The sequence below is a fragment of the Mercenaria mercenaria genome, chromosome 2 (assembly GCF_021730395.1).
Source record: "Mercenaria mercenaria strain notata chromosome 2, MADL_Memer_1, whole genome shotgun sequence".
Taxonomy (NCBI): Eukaryota; Metazoa; Mollusca; class Bivalvia; order Venerida; family Veneridae; genus Mercenaria; species Mercenaria mercenaria.
Window position 1 is genome coordinate 23,407,241 of NC_069362.1, and position 24,113 is coordinate 23,431,353.

General features: G+C 36.2%; 2 protein-coding genes and 1 non-coding gene across 4 annotated transcripts; 2 read left to right on the top strand and 1 right to left on the bottom strand.

Moving 5' to 3' along the window:
• The first annotated feature begins 261 nt into the window (after window positions 1-261).
• Window positions 262-9,779, top strand: LOC123563506 (cyclin-dependent kinase 1-like). 2 transcript variants are annotated; one of them, XM_045356345.2, is made up of 8 exons: window positions 262-375; window positions 3,472-3,516; window positions 3,997-4,153; window positions 4,470-4,593; window positions 5,735-5,905; window positions 6,366-6,529; window positions 8,099-8,240; window positions 8,491-9,779. In XM_045356345.2, exons 2-8 carry the CDS (start codon window positions 3,480-3,482, stop codon window positions 8,593-8,595), a joined length of 900 nt encoding a protein of 299 aa, XP_045212280.1. In that variant the 5' UTR covers window positions 262-375; window positions 3,472-3,479; the 3' UTR covers window positions 8,596-9,779. The 2 variants fall into 2 exon arrangements, with proteins under 2 accessions (XP_045212280.1, XP_045212281.1); XM_045356346.2 differs by lacking the exon at window positions 262-375 and adding an exon at window positions 532-550.
• Window positions 9,780-14,041: 4,262 nt separating this feature from the next.
• LOC123563509 (peptidyl-tRNA hydrolase ICT1, mitochondrial-like) lies at window positions 14,042-22,000 on the bottom strand. The gene is made up of 6 exons (XM_045356347.2): window positions 21,802-22,000; window positions 18,600-18,660; window positions 18,286-18,345; window positions 17,323-17,405; window positions 16,295-16,464; window positions 14,042-14,165 (listed from the first exon to the last, which is right to left on the bottom strand). Exons 1-6 carry the CDS (start codon window positions 21,970-21,972, stop codon window positions 14,084-14,086), a joined length of 627 nt encoding a protein of 208 aa, XP_045212282.2. The 5' UTR covers window positions 21,973-22,000; the 3' UTR covers window positions 14,042-14,083.
• Window positions 22,001-22,088: 88 nt separating this feature from the next.
• On the top strand, window positions 22,089-22,170 carry Trnal-aag (transfer RNA leucine (anticodon AAG)). The gene has a single exon. It is a non-coding gene; the product is annotated as a tRNA-Leu (tRNA).
• The last annotated feature ends 1,943 nt before the right edge of the window (window positions 22,171-24,113 follow it).

Sequence of the window (24,113 nt, forward strand, 5' to 3'; positions counted from 1 at the left end):
CGTCCATTCAGTTTTTGTCAATTATTAGACTTGTCCAAAAGACAAACTCCATTATTTCGAGAGGTTATTTCCAATAATTTGTCTTTATAGTTCAGTTTGATGTGGTTTTAGCTTTCCGTTGCATATCCTTTGTTTCAATACTTTTCCTACTCTGTAAGAGTGGAGTTTTCTAAGACACATAACTTAGGTTGTTTTCATCGGTTCAACTTAAATTGTTTCCTTGGCACCATAAATGACCACACCTTATCAGAAATGCATTCGTCTTATTTTGGTTTGAAACGAGGCTGAATTTTCTCGACGTTGGATTGGTTAATTTCGAACATCATTTTAGGAGCGGCAAAGAAGAAACAACAGAAAAAAAAGAAATATTAACTTGTAAACTATTAGATAATACTTTATTATCACTGATCTTATAGTTTCGTTATATATGATGTATTCCTTAACATATATAGTTTAAGTTAAATGTTTATCCAGGTTGATTAATTTCCGACAAAAGGAGACGTCACGAAAATTCGTTACATTTTGTAAGATAAAAATCGTGGACATCCTGGTACTTTTTTCTCTTCGTGATTGACTTGTCTCCTAGTTATTTGGACGATAAATATGCATATTAGTTAAGACATTTTTTCTCGCCTACTCAGAATTTTGTTATTGTTACAGATGCCGACATGTTCAGACTTGCAACAAGAAAAAAATATAATTAACCTTTGGAAGTGTCATTGTCTACTCCGAAAGTATCTCCCCCCGCTCCTCGCCCCACCCCTTTAAGACTTCGCGCTAGTCAAAATTATTCGATGTTTAGATTGTTTTATAATCCTATCCAGTTCCGTTAAGATTTATTTAAAGTCGGCAAGATAGCAAACAAGTACGCCTTACTCATTTGGCTTATTGGGATGACTTATTTTATGATCTGATATTTTATAGTTGTCATCCCTTTAAGCCATACCCGTATCTGCATTTTACTGTTAGCAAAACAAAGACTTTAAAAGATCCCAAAAAGTCGTAATATACTGGTCAGACTTACTTGCTTTAATGAATTAAACATTAATATTAATGTAGAAACTTCATATGGGTTGAATTTAATCTATAATTTTAAATAAGAGACTTAAATCTTCGAAAATATGATGTGACTGGTGGGAGGAGATATCTGTCAACGAGGCAAGTTTATGTTTTAATGTCAAGATAAATTCATTATCAGAGATGTAATCATTACAAATACTTTGTACATGTACCAGAAAACATTCCCAACAGAAATATGCAGAATAAGTTTGGATGTGACGGAGACATCGACAGTCGAAAGTTATCAAGCTGTCCCAAAATGTTGTATTATTTGGACTAGTACAACATAAGCTCATGTGAGTTTTTGAACCGAATACGTTGCACTTTCACTGGTGACTGTCATGTAAATAGCCGCCTCTGATACTGGTATATAGCGCTGAACAGGGCTCAGATTTAACTTTTTTGACCACTTGCAAACTTTATCAAGTAGCTTTTTTTCTTACTTGCTATATCTGAAAATCTACTTGCAAGTTTAGACTTTCAATTAAGAATGTTACAATATCCTTAAAAATCGTGTTAGAACATTAATATTGTTTGCAGGGTTTTCCATTCACGCACAATTTTGTGCGTGCACACTGATTTTCAAAATGATTAGAACTGAACGCGTCAACTTAACTACCGGCTGAACCTACGGCGACGTGAATTTTCGTACCCAGTATTGTAAGTAAGTACCGATTTACGCTCAAAAGAAACCAAAACCGAATCTGCAAACATTAACAAAAACGTGGCAAATTTCGACTATTATTTGTACTCGCAAAAAAATTTGTGTGACGTTTTTATCTACTCACATTCTGTGAAGTCTACTAGCGAGCGCAAAATTTGAGCCCAGCTGAACAGTTTCTTTGAAGGAGACACTGCTAGATTCTGTCCAAACTAGCAATCAAAATGTCAGTACTATGCTCCAAGACTAAGGCTTTGAGGAACTCATGCATCAGAATGGAATTCCAAGACTATGACTTCTTATCTGGTTGCACATTTTTCAAACCCTGCGACAACCTTAAATTATAGTCACAAGGTTTTTCAAGCTGCAGTTAAAAATTATTACCTAAACCTAAAATACTTTAAAGAAGCTGCAAAAGTTTTGTTTGATTCTATGTGTTTAGCATGGCTATATTTTGAATATAAGACAATGATTGTGGTTAAAAAATGAAATACATTATTTTCTGCTGGACTGCCAATGCATGCGCAAATTTGCTAGATGCACTTGGTCAAATATTTCTTGATACTTCAATGTTTCTTCGCTATATATTGAGGGTTTACCTAGGGTGAAGTAATAAATTGTGGAAAATATTAACTTATGAAATAGGGCTAATGAATGGAATAACATGGTTCGCACAGGTCATGAAAAGTCCTTGAAAACTACTTGAATTTTATAACAGTCAGAAACTACTTGAAAACTACTTGAATTTAGGAAAAAACGTACAAAAGATGGCAAAAAGTCCTTAAATTCGTCGGGTGTGAAGTGAAAACGGACAAACGTTATAAACGGACCAAAATAAACTAAAAAAGCGACGAAAAAAAAACAACCGTTACCGCCATTAGGGCCTGTCACGGAGTCGGCGATAGTACGGTGCGGTACTGTACTTTACGGGTTTTATGCTCTTTCAAGTAATTTTCACTGTGTAATTTATCCGCGATGCGTTGAAGGTAAATCTTGTGTTACATTGTTTAATTTTGTCCTAAATTGGATTTAAATTGGTTATTTCATGTCTCAGCAACAGTGACATTGCGCCCATTTTAGTCCTTGAAAATGGAGGAAACCTACTTGAAAACTCCTTGAAAACTACTTGAATTTTTTTTGGGAAGGTCTGTATGAACCATGAATAATATAATGGGAGATTTACCAGCCACTAGTCATACAGAGCAGGTAGTGGAAACATTTTACACCCCTGGCAAAGTAAATTATAAAATTTCTGGAGTCTGAATATTAGCATTTTTATTAGAAATTTATACAGCAGATAATTCAACCCATCTATTATTTACTATAAAATTAACTGGAAAAAAATCAACTGATATTTTTTGACGGCCTTGGTAGCCTAGTGGTAGAGCACTGGCTTTGAGTTAGGGAGGTTGTGGGTTCGATCCTTGGCCACATCATACCAAAGATGTGAAAAATGCTTCTATAGCTTCCTTACTTGGTGCTCAGCACTAATAAGATAGTACTAGGACTTGTCAGTCGGGTGTTAGTATCATGTCACATGTCTATGGTGTGATATTCCAGTGAGGCAACACAATAAAATTGGGCATGTACTGACTGCTTCAAGTAGACACCATCGTTTATATGACTGAAAAAATGTTGAAAAAGACACTAATTCTTAACCAGACACACATAATACACACACTCACAATAGACTATATTATATATATTTTTTGTCAGTACATGATTGATGTTGAAACATACTGGTTTTTCAGGGCTAGTGATGGACGACTATGTAAAGATAGAAAAAATTGGCGAAGGTGAGTTTAAGTTATTATTAACTTATTTGTCTCAGATATTGAATCTTTTGCTTTTATGCATTGCCATAGGCAATCATAATAATCAAAGCCTTAAACTTTGGAAGGTCATTACATAACAGGATTTGGCGGCATACTACTTAAAAAACTGTATACCAGTCCTGACCCTAGGATGGATTTTATTACTGTCAGAAGAGAATTTTAAGCATGTTTTGGTGAAATCTGTTAAAAATCATTGAAAATTGGATTTATAGCTGCTATATTCAAATGTTTATGGCAATGTCTCCATGCAGTAAAAGTAGAAAGGAAAAAATGCCTTTCTGTCTACCGTAGTTTTTTTTTGTCAAGTAACCCTAAACAGTAAACACAGGTATTACTCTTTCGGGGCTAGAGTAACAAAGTTAAAAAATGCAATAGTGATTAATTAATACTTAAGTTTCTCTGGGTAGTGTTGTTTATGTAGACTTTTGTTTTATAACACAGGCACATATGGTGTTGTATACAAGGGCAAGAACAAAAAGACAAATAAATCTGTGGCATTGAAAAAAATACGTCTTGAAAGTGAAGATGAGGGAGTACCATCAACGGCGATACGGGAAATCTCATTGCTGAAGGAGCTACAGCACCCAAACATTGTGTGGTAATGTTAATCTTCGTCTTCAGTATGCAAGGGTGGCAGGCATATCTTTCTCATTTAGAATGGATTTTGCAAAATTGTATTTTTCAGTTCCTGAAGTAAATTTTATTCTGCATGAAAAATTCAGTGTTTCTGTGATAGAATTTGTTTTTATTTGATCAGGAGTTTAACTACAAAATAATGCAGATTTTAATTTCTTTGAATGTTAGACATGAAATTATTAAGTTAATAACACTATATTTAATATTTGTATTTATATCACATAGATCTAGATTCTAAACAAAATTTAATGTGTTAAAATCACAATAATGCTTTACAGCTTGGAAGATGTGTTGATGCAGGAGAACAAGTTATACCTTGTGTTTGAGTTTCTGTCTATGGACCTGAAAAAATACATGGATACCATTCCAAGTGGACAGTACATGGACAAAATGCTTGTCAAGGTAAGTCATTTTTGTCAAGCCCCCTCGCTGAAGCGAAGACATAGTTGTCCAAATGGCTGTTCGGTGTATGTGCGTCCGGATTTGTTTGTCCGGACCATAACTTTGACATGCATGGAGCAATCTCGTTTATATTTGGCATGAATGTTAACCTCAGTGAGACGGAGTGTCATGCGCAAACCACAGGTTCCTATCTCAAAGGTCAAGGTCACACTTGGAGGTCAAAGGTTAAATTCAGGCGGGCTAGACATGTTGCCCGTGGGCATCTAGTATTTCAAAAGTTGATTTATAAAAGAGACAATTTCAAAATTCTGCCTTAATGTCAGAGCAATCATAAATTATTGTATCAGAATCTACAAGTAAGACTAGTAAGCAGACAAGTTTAAAATAAAAATATTGACTGATATCAGTTTTTTTTAAGTTGAGTGATACTGTTTCTTTTGAATATCATCAGGGCCTTTTCCTTCATTTTCAATTATTTCTTGTATCAGTATACCAAAAGTCAGTATAAGAAATTAAAACCTGTGCTTTTTGAACGATACAATAATGTGCTAAAGCTATCATTAAAAAGCATTTGTTTGCGGTAACATGACTTACAGGTCTATGAAAATAATTCCCTACCTACCTACTCACACAAAAAACTTGGAACTTTGGTCATGCAAACTGCAAAACAAAATTTTAATTACAGCTTAATTTAGGGAACAGGAATTTTTTCATATTGAAATGGTGTGGTCGCATAATTGCAGCAGATGTAATCAGTTTAATAATGCTTATAAATCAAGAAGTGGAAAATTATTTCCCCCTGTTAGATAGGATTGGAAGATAACAATATGAAAACCAATATTGGAACTGAAAATTTGTTTCTTTGGAGTTCATTTGTGCTGTTTGGGTGTCACCTTTTTGAAAAGGACCCTCCACGAGTTGCCTTGCATCCGAAATTGTGAATTGACAAGTATTGAGGTTCTCTTTTTCCACTGTAGATAAGATTCTGCCAAAAATTAGTTGCTGGTTCAGGTTGTTACGTTGTTTTGTGGTCCTTAACCTAATGGGCAGTCAGTATAATGTTGTCAGGTCAAGAAAAGTTTTAAATTCTGCTGATGAATGATTTGTTTCGTAATTAACAATATTTATTTTACATTTTCAGAGTTACACATATCAGATTACTCAGGGAATATTATTCTGCCATCAGCGTCGTGTTTTACACCGTGATCTCAAACCACAAAATCTGCTCATAGACAATAATGGAGTGATAAAACTGGCAGATTTTGGTCTCGCCAGAGCATTTGGTATTCCAGTCAGAGTATACACACACGAGGTATGCTAGTTAACAATTTATACTGTCATTTAAGTAGCATAATTTGATAAACCTCGACAATTTTAAGAATAGACTAATTATTTTAGAACACCTTATACAGAACTCCAATCATGTTTACTTGGAAATTCAGTGAAAGGTGTTTTACTGTTCTGTCATTTGAAATGTGGACCTGTTTCGGTACAACTGCAGAGAAAATGCAAAACATACTGTAGGTCAGAAATTTGATCTCTAAGGAATAGTTTCTCAGTGATTCATATAAAAAAGCAATATAGCTTTTCCATGAAAGTTCTTCATTACTTTAGGTGACAGGGATATATGATTTGTACAGAATCAAAGAGAACAGAACTGTTGGGAAACTGTTCACCAAAATACTGGTCTTCAGTGTTCCATTCTTCCCACTGTATCATTGAAAGTCTGGCACTTTTTCCGAAATGAAAATGTTTTCTAATGTGTATTTCAGGTTGTTACGCTGTGGTACAGAGCTCCAGAAATTCTTCTAGGTTCACAGAGATATTCCACACCAGTGGACATGTGGAGCGTGGGGTGTATTTTTGCTGAAATGGTCACCAAACGGCCACTTTTCCATGGTGATTCAGAAATTGACCAACTGTTCAGAATATTCAGGTTAGTACTGCTTTTATGGTAAGTTTTTGTCGATTTATGAAGGATTATTGGTTCTCGGTGTGTATCTGCCAATGCCTAAAATAATGGTTAAAGATGCCTTCCTCCACCAGTAAACATTGATAATGTACACATTAACTGCCACCAGTAAAAAAATTGAAACCGGTAATTTACACATTAACTTAATCTGCTGGCTTGACTTGACCATCAAAATGTTAGAAGCAAAACTCTACACAAATTTTGGACCTGTAATACCGATACTGATTTCAAGCTTATTTGAGGCTTCTCATAGAAGTTTTATCACCTACCCCAATCCCATCCATCAACAAATGTTTCCCATGAGACAACTTGTCATGCACAACATCCAGCCCCTTAGCTCAGAGATCAAGGTCAAGCTGGGAGGTCAAAAGTCGATGGGGATTTCTCTGCACAGTCCATAAGATATAGATGTTAGGTTACAAAAAATGGACCCAGATATTACATATCAGATACCACTTTCATTCAGGTGAAGCAGTAGGGGGTGGGGGCATGGACTTTTTCAAAAGTAGTCTTTTGTTTGATATTTAATTTTAAGAACTGCCTGCCCACTTAGCACAGTAGAGAGAGCGCAGATCTACAGATGGCGGGGTTGTGAGTCCAGTCCTCCAGCGAGGTGTATGTTTTGATAATGGACATTGTGTCTGAAGTCATTCGTCCCCCATCTATGATTCATATGGAGAAAGTTGGCAGTGACTTTCAGAGTACAGGTTTGTACTGGTACTGAATCCAGGAACACTGGTCAGGTTCACTGTCCACTGTAACATAACTAAAATACTGCTGAAAAAGGGCGATAAGCCCAAATTTAATATTAGAAAATATGAAGTCATCAGACAGATTCATATAGATGGAGAACAAAAATGTTTGTGTGAATATTAATGTATGTTGGATTTAAAGTACTTGACATTATAAGTCAGAACAGTATGGATATTAATGCCTGTAAAAAGCATATAATCACTTAGTGGAAGGGTTTTTTTTGTGTAACATTGGGCTGTTAGCTAAAATAGCAGATATACATTGTACATATGCATAACTTTTATATTTAGCCAAGTCTGATGCATTTGATGAGGATTAAAACCTTTAACAGTCCAGGATAGTATTGAATATTAAGTATTCCTTGAGGTAATATTTTCTAGATTTGCCTTACCTATATAATCATTACAGTGGTCATGAAGCGTTTTCTTTTCAAGTTTGTAAATCATATATGTCGGGTGCCTCTGTGGCAGAGTGGTTAAGGTTGCTGACTTCAGATCACTTGCCCCCCACAGATGTGGGTTTGAGCCTCACTAAGTGCATTGAAATCTTCATGTGAGGAAGCCATCCAGCTGGCTTACAGAAGATCAGTGGTTCTACCCAGGTGCCCACCCATGATGAATAATGTAGAGAGGCTCCTGGGGTCTTCTTCGACCATCAAAGCTGGAAAGTCACCATATGACCTGTAATTGTGTTGGTGCGATGTTATCCCCAACAAGAAAAAAATGATATATGTTTTACCACATTTAATAGAAGTTATTTTCACCCTGTTATATCTTGCAGAACATTGACGACACCCACAGAGGAGACCTGGCCAGGAGTCACCAGTTTACCGGACTATAAACCTACATTTCCTTGTTGGAAGACCAATCAATTACAGGGCAGTGTAAAACAGCTCGACAGTCAAGGTCTTGATCTCTTACAGGTATTGAAATACTGAAATGATTATGTGAAATGTGGAAAAAAAAGTTATTAAATGACTGCAGCTTATGAAATTTCTTTGCTGCTTTTTAGATAGAGACAACGTGCACTGAATAATGTTCTGAAGTGAAAAGGTTTGTGAGGGCCAGTGGTATCAATAATACTTTTCAGATCTGTTTGTTAAATAAATTTTGTTGATAAATTATGGTTCTTACAATATATTTGTAGATAACCCATTTATTGGTTTATTTCAGCAAATGTTAATATACGACCCTGCTCTGAGATTATCTGCAAGAGAAGCTTTGAATCACCCATACTTTGCCAATCTCGACAAATCTGCTTTACCAGCTAGATCATAACACTATCAGAAACCAGCATGTCATGATCTTTTACTGCTGAAAAACTGAGAATGCCATTTATTTTGGTCAGGTAAAACAAAACAGGATAAACTGGCTGTAAATCTGGATACATTTTCACCTGTGTGCTAAAATTAAACTTGTTGTACAACTTCAACACCATTTTTCATGTGATGTGCTTTCCAAATGTACTTTGTTCTGTCTGACATTTGTGGCATTTTAATACCAGAAGTTTAACCTATTGCTATTAAAGACTACAGCATTTTTGGAATCATTTTAGAACTGATTTAGTAAATTACTATCAATATTGGGAACCTCATTGAGTATTTGTAAATCTTTTTAAATGTCCACAGCACAAAGTCATATTAGTATCAATGCCAGACAAATTTATTAGAGGCAGAAAAGGCATTTGAACTTGAACACTTAATCAGATTTTCTTATAAATGGTTTATTTTCATACAATGCCTTTTTGTCATGTCTTTTAATGTGACTGTAATGTGTGTTGATACCTCGATAATGCTAATGGACCAAAACGCCACCAGTAATCATGTGTTCAAATTGTCTCAGATTTTGTTGTGAGTTTCCTGTGTTCAGCTCTATGATATTGTGATATATGTTTTGATTCAAGAACGTTTCATAACCCTGTGAGAAGTTTTTTTCCCTAAGATATGGACATGGCCACATATGTATGAGTGTGTAGAAAATTTTATTTATTTTAATGCTAAAATACAATGCATTAAAAATAATTACAGGATCCCCCAGTCTATTTTTCTTCTGTAGTTGCTGACTGCAATACATATATATGAAAGCTTAGAGGAAGTTTTAATTTAAAGCTCAAAGATATATTTAAACTTAAAAATATCTCAAAATCTTGCATAATTGTCCAACTCTGGGTGATTTGTTTTACAACATGCTCAAACTGAAAAAGATAAATGTAGAGCCAATATGAAACTAATACACTGCAAATTTAGTTATTTTATTTTTTGTGATGAATAAATGTGTATGTGATTATTAAGCTATAGCTACTGTTGCATCTGATGGTTGTATAATATCAAAGTGTATGTATCTTTTGTTTGTTATATTAACTGTCACTCTTTAACTCTGCTCTGTACAAATCTCTTCTATTTCCTCTCATACTGTACATTGTGTATTTAATGATGAAAGAAATAGAACACACAAACACAATAGTTTTGTTTTTGTGATTATTTTTCACATAAATGCGGGCTTCAGTAATGTTGCAGTATTTATAGAATTGTCATTATAGAATCAGGTAAAATCCTAGAAAGGATAGGTTTATAACAGGGTTCGCACAGGCTTGAAAAGTACTTGAAAATGAAGGGCAGTCTTGAAAAGTCCTCGAAAACAAAATTTGTCTTGAAAATTGCCCAAAGACCTTGAAAAGTACTTGAATTTCTTATTTTCTCGTATGCTAGACAATTAAAATCTCCCTGAAAATCAAAAGTAAATCTTTTAGAGTAAAATCGGCAAGTTTCGAGCAATCGACAGCTGCGAAAACGCCGTAATAAAAAAGGTAGAATGTGTTCGGGACGAAAGCGAAGTTTGGGTACGAATGTTTCGTACTTTCTGTTAGCATTGTCTCCCCTGACTAAAATGGGATTTTGATATATCTTGGCACAAATGTTTACCACTACGAGGCGGAGTGTCATGCGCAAGAACCAGGTCAAGGTCAAAGGATGCAAGAATAAAAACCTTGTCCGGAGCATTTCTTCATGCACAGAGGGATTTTGATAATTTATAACTTGGCACTAATGTTCACCACCACGAAACGGAGTGTCATGCACAGGATCCAGGTCACTAGGCCTAAGGTCACGGTCACACTTAGAGGCCAAAGGTCAGAATGACAAGAATGACTTTGTCCGAAGCATTTCTCCTTCATGCATGGAGGGATTTTGATGTAAGTTGGCACAATTATACACCATCATGAGACGAAGTGTAATGCGCAGTTCCCTTCTTTAGAATTACTTCCCTTTGTTGTTACTTTAAATAGCTTTTATTGTAACTTTTCCATTACTAGTCGTAGGGAAAAATCGAGACCACTTTTCTGTAGTACAACATGCTTGCTACATCCAATTATGAGGTGCACAAATGTTCACCACCACGAGGCGGAGTGTCATGCGCAAGAACCAGGTCCCTAGGTCAAAGGTCACACTTAAGAGGCCAAAGGTCAGATACAAGAATGACTTTGTCCGAAGCATTTCTTCTTCATGCATGGAGGGATTTTGATGTAACTTGGCACAATTATACACCATCATGAGAGGAAGTGTCATGCGCAGTTCCCTTCTTTAGAATTACTTCCCTTTGTTGTTACTATAAATAGCTTATATTGTAACTTTTTCATTACTAGTCGTAGGGAAAAATCGAGACCACTTTTCTGTAGTACAACATGCTTGCTACATCCAATTATGAGGTGTATTTTGACCAATCTCTACCTGGTAAAGATTTTTGTGTGGACTTGTAATTTTTTTTTGGATTTTTTTTTTTTTTATCTTCCTTTAGTTGTTACTATAAATAACTTATATTGTAACTTTTTTATAATTGACCGAAGGGAAAAAACAAGACCACTTTTCTGTGGTACAACATAGATGCTACTTTCAAATTTTAGGTGTATTTCAATGTATCTCTACCTGGTAAGGAGTTTTTTTGTGGACTTAGAAAAACAAATGACTTACAATGATTACTAAACAACCACAAAATTAAAATTCCATTTGCAAATACAGGTGCTAGAGTAAAGAAATTTGCTGTGACGGGCGTATATTGTGACATTCTTGCACTCTTGTTATAATTGACCGTAGGGAAAAAACAAGACCACTTTTCTGTGGTACAACATAGATATTACTCTCCAGTTTTAGGTGTATTTTATTATATATAAGGTATCTCTACCTAGTAAGGAGTTTTTTGTGGACTTTAAAAAACAAAAGACTTACAATGATTACTAAACAACCACAAAATTAACATTCCATTTGCAAATACAGCTGCTAGAGTAAAGAAATTTGCTTTGACGGGCATATATTGTGACATTCTGGCACTCTTGTTCCCTGTTAGCTTTCCATTCCTTCTTTTTACAGTAGCCATATAGAAAACATCTTAGCTATACTGTTCATGAAAATTAATAAAATTTAGCAGTAAACCAACTCACTACTGACTCATTCTTTCTTCCACATCTTAAAACCCCTGATGCGGACCACATCCTTCAATTATAATATGCCTGGCAGGGGGATTAGCCATGTCTGACATGGCTCTTGTTAATCTTGTGCCAGTAAGGGATATAATTATAGTGTGTCTGTCTGGAGCTATATCTGAGATATAATTTGCAGTATTCTAATTAAATACAGCAGAAAAATTAAATGCTACAGGGACATGCTGCCCTCCCCGGATTTATGGCCATTAGAGTTTGTATATTTGGTGTTTTCATTCCAATTTCCATATGTCTGGAGAGATATCTTACACTGAAAGATTCAAGTAAAACTAGAACTGCTTTTAAGAAAAGCGCATGTCTCCCACAACTGCCTTATAAGCTGTATAGTAAGTCTTATATACTGTTTACTCACAGAAAATATACCTTGGATAGTGTTGGAGTAAGCAGTCTATCAGTACTTCAAGGGCCATAATTCCGAAGAGCCTGGGCCGATTTGGCTAGTTATCGAACCTGGCCGAGAACTTATGGTCAAACACATTTTGTTTAAGTTTAGTGAAGATCGGATGAGAAATATTTGACTTACAGCGCGGACAAGATTTGTGACAGACACACACACACGAATAAATCAGTATGTCTCCCCCCACCACTGTTTGGTCGGAGACATAACAATGTAGGATTGTGAATTGCTATAAGGCAATGTGGCCCACCTAGTTTCAGTCATACTGCTCAAGGAAGACCAGATTTATGGTCCTTTTGGATTTATAATATTTACACTCCAAAGAGAATAACCTCTAGTATTAAAGCAGCCACACAAAGGAGTGACACCACAAGTTTGCTGAAGGCAGCCGACTTGTCAAGACAGGCAGTTGCTTAAAACAGATGACTGGAAAGACTAGTTCAAGTAGTTATATAAAGTTTATGCCATTTTCTACCTGTCTGGAGCCATATCTAAGACTTGGTTTGAAGTATATCAGTGAAACTTGGTTCAAACGTCACCTGATATAGGGAAGTATGGCCCTTTAACTTTCATTGAGATTGCTCTATGAATATACGGTTTATGATCCATAGTATATATATAGTTTTTGTTCAGTTCGAAGCTACATAGACATTGTAAGAACCATTTCAACAAAACCTGTTAGAAATCGTAACTGCTTTAAAAGGAAATTAAAGCTCAGCAAATTTCAGTCATACTGAAGAAGGAAATGGCAACGACCCTTGGTACTTGTATATGTAGGGTTAATATTCCTTCTCTATCCACCTGGAGCAAAATCTATGATTTTTAGAATTTCGACATAATCTGGTAGAAATGTTAAGTGCTTTAAGGAAATGCTGCTCTGAGAGTTTCAGTGAGACTGCTCGAAGAATACAGTACCTATACAGAGCATTTCTTTGTAAATGCCATTTTTGGTCCATTTTTACTATCTATAAGATATTACAACTGATGTTAGTACATTTGTGGCTTTCTTGGCAGTTGAAGTATGCCATCGTGTTACATGGGGTAAATGTTGCTGTTACCAAAAGTAGAACAAGAACTGTTTGATGGCATGCTCGACTATTCTCAAGCTTGTCAATAAAAGGGATTTTCTACCTAAGAACAGGAATATTGTCCATGTTCGTATAAGTTATGGGACTTGATGCTGTGATTTTGTTCAACTGCCCCAAACATCTGTGTGAAGTTTCAACCAAGTACCTGCATTAGTTTTAGAGATAATTTCTCGTGCAAAACATTAATCTGCATTTTCAAGGTTCCAAAGTTATGTTATGGAGCATGCATCTTTCAACATATTTTATCTTAACGACTTGTGCATTTCAATTCAGTATCTGCACTGACTTTAGAGAGGCAAACTTGTATGCAAAACTTCAATCCAAGAATGGGAATATATTTGTTCAAGTTCATGAAGAGTTATTGGACTTGATGCTGTAACCTGTTAATACCTGAAAGACGAGTATGTTTTGCTGGATGAGTAGAATAGCTATCACAATTCTTTAAATAGTAGAGCTATAAATGTTGAGAGTGTCTTCTGTACAAAATATAGATAAAATTAGTCATGACCATAGAGCCATTAAGCTGCTGACTTTCACCTTCAATGCTAAAGAATAATTCAGTGAAGAACCATTTCAACTAATGCAAGGATGCTACAGACTAATGTACTTTCATCTACATGTAGTGGTTAATGAAACAAACATGGTGTTATCCTGGATTTTCTGTAATTTGACTTTCAAATTTGCCATAGGTTTCATTAATACCTATGGTTCAGGTTAGCTTACAGAACAGAAAACAGAGTCTCAGACTATAAAATGCATGGTTTATATGAAAATTTGAACAAGTAACTATCAAGCATCCAGTTGTCTTCTAGCTTTTAATAAGGAACGTCTTTTTTTGTCCTCCAGTCTTCGTCTATTAGCTGCTTCCTCCCTGAAAATATTTTCAATGCATTTATACTGGAGTAGTTTGTTTTTGTTACACCTGGAGTCACAATAACACAATTTAGGTCATATAGCAATATCTCTATTTTTAATGGTGAAAGAAGACCCCAGTTGTCCGTCTGGGCATTATTTCAGGCATGGGTGGGCACATGGGTAGAACCACCGCACTCCTGTAAACCAGCTACATGGCTTCAACACATGCAGAATAACAAGGTTTGGAACCCACATAGGTAAAAAAAAAAAAAAAAAAGGTGAGTGACAATAATTTCAAAGTCAAGGCCACATAAACATGAGTGATATAAACATTGAAAATGAAAATGCACAGCTTTGTTTAATGCTGATCACAAAGATGGAAAAGAATAGGTTTATGCACCTGACATTTTTGCTATCAATCACTGAAAAATTTGGAAGCATAGGTAAGTTTTAATAATGGGAGTTACTGGTAAAATCAATACCCAATTTACATTAATCTACAAAGACAAGAGGGTCATGATGACCCTGGATCGCTCACCTGAGTAATATGAGCTACATGTTTCAAATGTCAAACTGATGATAAAATATTAAGAAAGTCAGTAGGTCACATTCATGGTCAGTGAAATTCAGTTTTACGAGGCTGTATCTTAAAAAACAAGGAAGTAGGTCAGTAGGTCAAGGTCACAATCAAGTGACATCATATTACTTGGGGTCATCAGGTAATTATAATTAAATAGTCTTGGAAATAGGATCAGATGATTTTTTTAAGTATTTTTCCTATATAACTCACATAATAAGTGACCCAAGGACGGGGCCTCTTTTAACCCCAGGGGCATAATTTGAACAATTTTGGTAGAGGACTACTAGACTATGCATCATACCAAATATCAAAAGCCTAGGTTATATGGTTTCTGACAAGAAGATTTTTACAGCTTTTTTCTATATAAGTCTATATAAAACTTGGGACCCCCAGGGCAGGGCCTCTTTTCACCCAGGGGTACAATTTGAACAATTTTGGTTGAGGACCATAAGATAATGCTACAAACCAAATATCAAAGGTCTAAGAGTTGTGGTTTCAGACAAGATTTTTAAACTTTTTTCCCTATATAAGTCTATGTAAAACTTGCGACCCCCGGGGCTGGGCCATATTTGACCCTAGGGGGATAATTTGAACAATCTTGGTAGAGGACCACTAGATGATGCTACATACCAAATATCAAAGCCCTAGGCCATGTGGTTTTGTACAAGAAGATTTTCAAAGTTTTCCCTATATAAGTCTATATAAACCATGTGATCCCCGGGGCAGGGCCATATTTGACCCTAGGGGGATAATTTGAATAATCTTGGTAGAGGACCACTAGATGATGCTACATACCAAATATCAAAGCCCTAGGCCATGTGGTTTTGTACAAGAAGATTTTCAAAGTTTTCCCTATATAAGTCTATATAAACCATGTGATCCCCGGGGCAGGGCCATATTTGACCCTAGGGGGATAATTTGAATAATCTTGGTAGAGGACCACTAGATGATGCTACATACCAAATATCAAAGCCCTAGGCCATGTGGTTTTGTACAAGAAGATTTTCAAAGTTTTCCCTATATAACTATATAAACCATGTGACCCCCGTGGCGGGGCCATATTTGACCCTAGGGGGATAATTTGAACAATCTTGGTAGAAGACCACTAGATGATGCTACATACCAAATATCAATGCTCTAGGCAATGTGGTTTTGTACAAGAAGATTTTCAAAGTTTTCCCTATATAAGTCTATATAAACCATGTGACCCCCGGGGCGGGGCCATATTTGACCCTAGGGGGATAATTTGAATAATTTTTGTAGATGACCACTAGATGATGCTACACACCAAATATCAAAGCCCTAGGCCCTGTGGTTTTGGACAAGAAGATTTTTAAAGTTTTTCCTTTCGGTTGCCATGGCAACGAGAGTTCTGCATGGAATTCAATTTTTTGAACAATTTTAAAAGGGGGCCACCTAAGGATCATTCCTGTGAAATTTGGTGTAATTCTGCCCAGTGGTTTTCAAGAAGAAGATTTTTTTAGGAAATGTTGACGGACGGACACCGCACGACGGACGCCGGACATTGAGCGGTCACTAAAAATGTGTACTGCTTTAATTCATACCTTTCCTTTATAATGGCTTTTTGTTCTGGAGTGAGTTCTTTTGGGAGGACAGATGCTTGGAAAATCATGTGTCTAATTTTGTCTAAACAATCTGCCTGATTCAGTATCTGTTTACGAGTCTTCTCTGATCGCACCACAAAGTCTCCATCCTTCGTTACCCGATTCTGTTGCTGTAAGTACATTATCCTGTTAAAACACCTGATGTGCAGTCTGATCAAGATTTGCATTGTTTGGCATTCAGTCAGTATCTTTTGGTAAGCACTGCTTTTAACAGTTAATGGTACAGTCCAAATTGAAAGACAAGTTCATTATAGAAATTTAGCAAGGTAAGGGTTAACAAATCTCTGTTCCTATCTGTTAAAGATACAGCCAAACCTATCTATAAAGACCACCCTTGGGAGAGACAAAATGTCGTGTCTGGCAGGTGGTCTTTATTCGCAGGTTAAAATACACGGTGAATGTTAAAATAGGATACAAACTAAGCAGTCTTTTGGATTCAGATGATCTCCATTGAGATGTCGTCTTTAATATTGGTTTGACAGTGCTGACAATTTTAATTCAACCATACAATTATGTAATTAAAAAGAGGGAAGGCATACACATATCGCACTGTCTGATGGATAGTTTGTCCATCCAACACTTAAAGTGTTCAGATGAAATATTTGAATGACTCACTGATATTGATATTTTACTTTTACTACTGTGTAATTACTGACTTTTTCTGCTTTAGAAAGAAGGCAGATAGTAAAGGCACTGTCTGTCAAACTATCTGTTCCAAACACTTACTCAGCTATAACTATTTAATAATCTTAACTTAATAGAAACGTTACGCACAATGAGAGTGTAGCATGCTGGAGTCAGATCTGTACCATTTTTTTCAAGCTTACTATAAAGGTACGATGGAGTGAATACAAAATCTGTCAAAGATTTTTTTATGTAAGATATTAAATTGTGCATAACTCCCTTACTGGTAACAATGTGAAAGCAAAACATTTTACTTCAATGTGCTAAAAACACATGTATATTACCTGTTCTTTCAACTTTGGTTTAATCCACTCTGGAATCCATGAGGCTTTGTCTATATTAAATCGCACTTCTACCTTCGTGTTGACTGCAACATAACAGAAAACAGGTCATAATGATGTACACTTGATAATATTACTATGTAACCTGTTACCATGTATTTTGAAATAAATGATCAACTTCAAATTTGTTTTACTGCTCAATACATTGAACTGAAATAAATTTGTGAATCCAAAAATAACAATTCTTATAAACCTCAGGGTAGACAACTTCAAGTATTCTCATTAACAGTTTAGATTTTAATGAATACTAATGACTTACAAGGGTGCCACAGTTACAAAATATGCCCGTCGAGGGCTTGTTAAGTTGTCAGTCTTGTATCTGACCTTTGACCTAGGGACATGGTTCTTGCGTATGCCACTCCGTCTCATGATGGTGAACAAGTGTGCCAAGTTACATCAAAATCCCTCCATGCATGAAGAAGAAATGCTCCAGGCAAAGTTTTCATTTGTACATCCTTTGACATTTAAGTGTTACCTCTTTGACCTAGGGACCTGGTTCTTGCTCAAGACACTCCGTCTCATGATGGTGAACAATTATACCAAGTTATATCAAAACCCCTCTATGCATGAAGAAGAAATGCTCTGGACAAAGTCATTCTTGAATTTGACCCTTGGCCTCTAAGTGTGACCTTGACCTTAGACCTAGGGACCTGGTTCTTGTGCATGACACTCCATCTCATAACGGTGAATATATCAAATTCCCTCCATGCATGAAGAAGAAATACTCTGGACAAAGTTTGTAGATGCCGCCCATCTGCCCGCCCGCCTGCCAAGGGCGTTCCCATTATACATCCTGTCTTGCAAGTTACATCAAATCAGGTGGGGAAGACGAGAGCTTTTTATCGAGTAATCGGGAAGTTACCAAATATCGGCCTCTGTTACAGATGAAAAGTCCTTCAGGCTTACCTTTGTTAACATTCTGTCCTCCAGCCCCACTTGACAGGCAATACTGAAACTGTAGTTCATCTGAAAATAGTATAAATTGTGAGAAACACAACTTCTAGAAGTTTTCCATGAAGTATTTAGGCAACTGAATGTCATGCAAATTAATTCCATTCTGGTCTTAAACTTCAACTTGTAATGATAGTACTACAATTAAGAGATTTCATCTATTATTTATGTCAAATATTCATAATGTTTCAGAAGGAAAAAAATTCTAACATTCCATACAAAATATTACATGAGAAAGTTCTACAAAGAAACAGAATATTCAGACTGACCTAATGGTATAACTCCTGAAAATCTTTCTTTATCTGACACTTGACTAGTTACATCTGCTCCCTATAAAACAAAGTCATTCAAGTAAACAAACTCGGAACTCATTCCAACCATCACCATTCTGTCTATATCAGTTCAATTAATTTGATAAAGGGCAACAAGTACTTTAAGCTATGGTGGCTATAAATGCAGACAAATGAAAACATTTGAAAACAAGAGCTGTCAGAGGAAAGCAACTCTTTCAAAAGCCACAGTAAATTGAATGAATATAAAAGTCGAAAATGGGGCACAATTTGCAAAAATGGGAAACAGAGTTATAAAACTTTTACAGTGCATGTCAGCAAGTATGTGAAGCTTCAATCAATTCACATAAGTAGCTACTGAGATACCAGCTCACATGTAAAACTAAAAAGTAAACCAAAATTGTTAAGTCCAAAAAGGGGCATTATTTTGTAACAAGAGGGCCATGAAGGCCCTGTATTGCTCACCTGACCTATTGATCTAAAGATCATCAAGATTAACATTCTGACCAAGTTTCATTAAGATATGGTCATAAATGTGGCCTCTAAAGTGTAAAATAGCTTTTGCTTTGATTTGACCCGGTCACCTAGTTTTTGATCCTACATGACCCAGATTCGAACTTGACCTGAAGATCATCAATATTAACATTCTGACTAAGTTTCATGAAGACACAGTCATAAATGTGGCATCTAGAGTGTTAATAAGCTTTTCCTTTGATTTGACCTAGTGACCTAGTTTTTGACCCCACCTGACACTGATTTGAAACTGACCTATAGATAACCAAAATTAACACACAGACCAAGTTTCATTAAGATACGATCATTAATGTGGCCTCTACAGTGTAAACTAGCTTTTCCTTTGATTTGACCTGGTGACCTAGTTTTTGATCCTATATGACCCAGATTCAAGCTGGACCTTGAGATCATTAAGATTAACATTTTGACCAAGTTTCATGAAGATTTTGACAGTCATAAATGTGGCCTCTAGAATGTTAACAAGCTTTTCCTTTGTTTTGTCCTAGTGACCTAGTTTTTGGCCCAACCTGATCCTGATTCAAACTGAACCTTGAGATCATTAAGATTAACATTTTGACCAGGTTTCATGAAGATTCAGTCATAAATGTGGCCTCTAGAGTGTTAACAAGCTTTTCGTTTGTTTTGACCTAGTGACCTAGTTTTTGGCCCCACCTGACCCAGATTTGAACTTGACCTATAGATCAACAAGATTAACATTCTGACCAAGTTTCATGAAGATACAGTCATAAATCTGGCCTCTACAGTGTTAACAAGCTTTTCCTTTGATGTGACCTAGTTTTTGACCCCCGCTGACCAAATATCAAAATCGTCCAAGATTTTATTGAGGGTAACATTCTGACTAAGTTTCATTAAGATTGGGCCAAAATTGTGACCTCTAGAGTGTTATCAAGCTTTTCCTTTGATTTGACCTAGTGACCTAGTTTTTGACCCCATCTGACACAGATTTGAACTTGATCTATAGATAATCAAGATTAACATACAGACCAAATTTCATTAAGATATGGTCATAAATGTGGCCTCTGTTACCATTTCAATATGTTTAAAAAATCTCCCATATACTATCAATGCTTAGAAATACTAAACACAATTTTCGTGTCCAAGGAATAGGAGAATAGATCCCAGCTCTTGATGTTGCGCAGTCAAATTTACTACACAGAGCCGGGACACAGACCATATCGTTAGCAGTTAAAATAAAAATACTTGTTAAGAAAGTCAACCGCCTCGATGGCCAAGATAGTACAGACGCTGGTTCTGAACATTCATTTTTGGGCAGGGCCCCTGAGGTTTGCTCCGCGCTTTGGGAATTTTTTTTTTTTCAATATAATATTTTCATTTTCTTTTTAACAATATATTCTCAAGATAAAAAAAAAAAATCATGCAGAAATTAAAAAAAAAAAAGAAAAAAAAAGACTGCCCACAGCGAGGAATGAACTTGCAGTCCTGCCCAAAAATAAGCTCACAAAACCAACGTCTGTACTCTCTCAGCCATCGCAGCAATTGATGACATGAGCGGGTATTTTTATTCATAATTTTAACATGTCCAAAACATTGCAGAATGATACTTATTTCACTTGGGTATTGATTACATTTTACTCGGACTTTATCATAGACTCCCTGTGTAAAATCTCAAACTTTTAACTAAAATAATGGTATTAAATCGATATAATATTTCAACGAAACTTCAAAGTTTTTTTGTTTGTAGCATCATATGGGGCATGTGCAGTGAAAAGTCTTAATTTGATTTCTAAAATAGTGTGATATTTATTTCTAAAGTCACTATATGTTCATTGTAAATATATTTTGTTATACCCAAGTGGAAACTGGCAGGTACTCGAAAATGCAGCTCTCTGATTGGTCAATTAGAACCCCTAATATACTGTGATGTCATGATAAAGTTATGAATTAATTATAACCACCAACGATATCGTCTGTGTCCCGGCTCTGTGTAGTAAATTTGACTGCGCAATATCAAGCTGGGATCCATTCTCCTATTCCTTGGACAAGTTATTTTGTGTTGAAAATGCTCGGAGTAAGTTGTCTTGTGTTTTTTTAGCATTGATAGAATATCGGAATTTTTTAAACATGCTGAAATGGTAACAGAAGCTTGGATGATCGAGACATGTGCTCAGTTTGTTTTAAAAAACAAGAGTTAAGAACCGGACACCTGTTAACATTTGACTTCAAAGTGTGACCCTGACCTTGAGGTAGGGGCTGGGTCTTGCGCATGACACATTGTCACATTATGGTAACCATTTACATAAATTTCATGGATGGCAGAGTTATGGACTGGACACGAAACAGAGCCTGGCCTGTTAAATTTTGACCTCTACGTGTGACCTTGACTTTGAGGCTAGGAGTCTGGGCCTTACACATGACATGTTGCCTCATTATAGTGAACATTTATGACAATTTATTTCAAAATTACGGATGTCAGAGTTACAGCCTGGACAAGAATTCACATGGATGGAAGGACAGTGCGATTTTAGTATGCCCACCTTTGGGCGCATAAAAAAAGCACATCATCCATCTCCTCAGTAGCACTGTTACATATATTATGCGTTGATGGGGTATATTATCACACAGTTTTAACAAAATCGTAAACATCCAAATTATTTGATAACCGAATAATGCGTCACTTTTATCTAACCTTGCCATTTTTTTCTTGTTCACTTTTTGGATACAAAGTTTCTAACGATATTTTACTTCTATATCCCGATGATAACGATCTGTGAATAGTATTTTCTAAAACTATCTGAGTTCTCAAAAGTGTCTTGCAAGCACAGGGGAACATTTTTGACAGACACCGGAAACACAACATGTGCGAATATCTTGGTTCCTATTTCTAAACATTTTTAAATGAAGCCGGAAGACAGCAAAATTTTGATAGGATTGCCTTTGTTTCTATCATATCTTTTCATTATATGTGAACCAAGTGGTAGCGTGGCCGAGCGGTCTAAGGCGCTGGTTTAAGGCACCAGTCTCTTCGGAGGCGTGGGTTCGAATCCCACCGCTGCCAAAATGTTTTTTCTTTTACATGTTCTTTTATTTAGACTTTTTTCATCAGAGGACATTACAACTCAAACTACTTTAATTTGTGACAAAGTTTTCTTGCTAGAAACTCGATTGATACTGTGTATAACATACATGTTATTATTTAATATGAAAGATTAATGGTATTTTTAGATATTACCATAGAGTACTAAAATTACTGAAATTCTCTCGAATGTTATTAAATGCTACATGTGTGTTGAATAAATTGGCTTTGTTTAAAGAGCCTTTTAAATTTTTAATTAATGATCAAATGAATAATATTCTCTTTCAACAGTTTGGTGTCATGCTCTTTTCTTTAGCCTACCTTAATTTAAATTACAGTGTATGTATGATATTGTATGAGACAATTAACTGTAAATATAAGTAGAGATATGTTCTGTTCTGTTACTTTGATTCTGTGATTATAGTACTGTTTTAATTACGTTTGATGTGCGAGCACAAACACAGATTCTAGCACCAAACTGCTATTGTTGTCACTTTTGGGGGGTACTTAAACAGAATAGAAAATGTATGTTAACAGAGAGATTCTCGCGCTATCTTGCTGTTAAAACGCGTGAACATAATATTACGACCCCAAAACGGATAATTCGATTATCATTATTCTAAAGGAAATGACGTCAACGTACAAAAAAAAACTCAGATATTCCTGCGCATTTCATGGAAATTTAATGACGCTAAGGGACTATGTATTCATTTATTAGTGTTTTTGTTTTTCGTGTTTTATGCTAGAATAGCGTTGGCGCATGTTCATTTCGTGTTACAACACCTTCAGAATCCCTTGGGATACGTAGATGTTATAACACGAAAAACCATGCGTTTTAATATCCGGCCTACATTCTAACATGGCTACATTTGATTTCCAGTTAAACAAAGAAAGAATGCAAGCTCTTTATATACTGCGATAAACAACGGTTGACGTGAGACCGGTTAGAGAGCATTATGCGTTAATTATGACGTCAAATTGCAACATGACGTTTAATACATTACTCCTCGGGTAAATGTGGTCCAGCATAATATTTATTAACATATGTCAATAAGCATGTCAGAATGAGAACAATCAATCAAGACCTTCTTGTGTTTTATAGTCTAATTTACCACGGTTCATCGTTCAGATGCTTCATTATTTAACCACTCGGGCTAACGCCCTCGTGGTTCAATTCCTACGCATCTGAACTCTGAGCCGTGGTCACAGTAAATTAGACGATAACCCACTCGAATGCCTTGATTATATTTGTTAATTATACTTGCCGCCGAAGTAATCTTATCGCTTACGTGCTGTTAAAACACCCTTTTTACATATGCTCGTTCCGTGGAAAAGCGTAAACGTAGTACGGCCCAAAAACGGATGATTCAAAAGGAAATGACGTCAACATAAAACAACTCAGATATTCCCGCGCATTTCATGGAAATTTAATGACGTTGAATGTATTCATCAGTTTTTACGCGTTTTATGCTAGAACAGCGTCACTGCATGTTCATTTCGTTCATCATTAGAATCCCTCAGGATCCATCACACGAAAAACATGCGTTATCCCTACAAAACAAACCGTGAAGAATTCTCACCCCAAGTGAGGTGTCGAACCAACATCTGGGCATTGCTAAGTAAATGCGAAATCAGCGGCCTAAACAACTCGACCATGTAGACACTAGTAGCCACTCAGCCTCGGAAGCCACTGTAACCACTCAGTCACGAAAGCCATTGTTATCACTCGGCCACCAAGTCCCTGTAACCACTCAGCCACAGAAGCCACTGAAACTACTCGGCCACGGAGGCCCTTGAAACCACTAAGCCACGGAGGCCCCTGTAATCGAATAGCCAAGAAGGCCCTTGCAACTACTGAGGCAGCTGTGACCACTCAGCCACGCAGACCCCTGTAAATACTCAGCCACGAAGGCCACTGTAACACC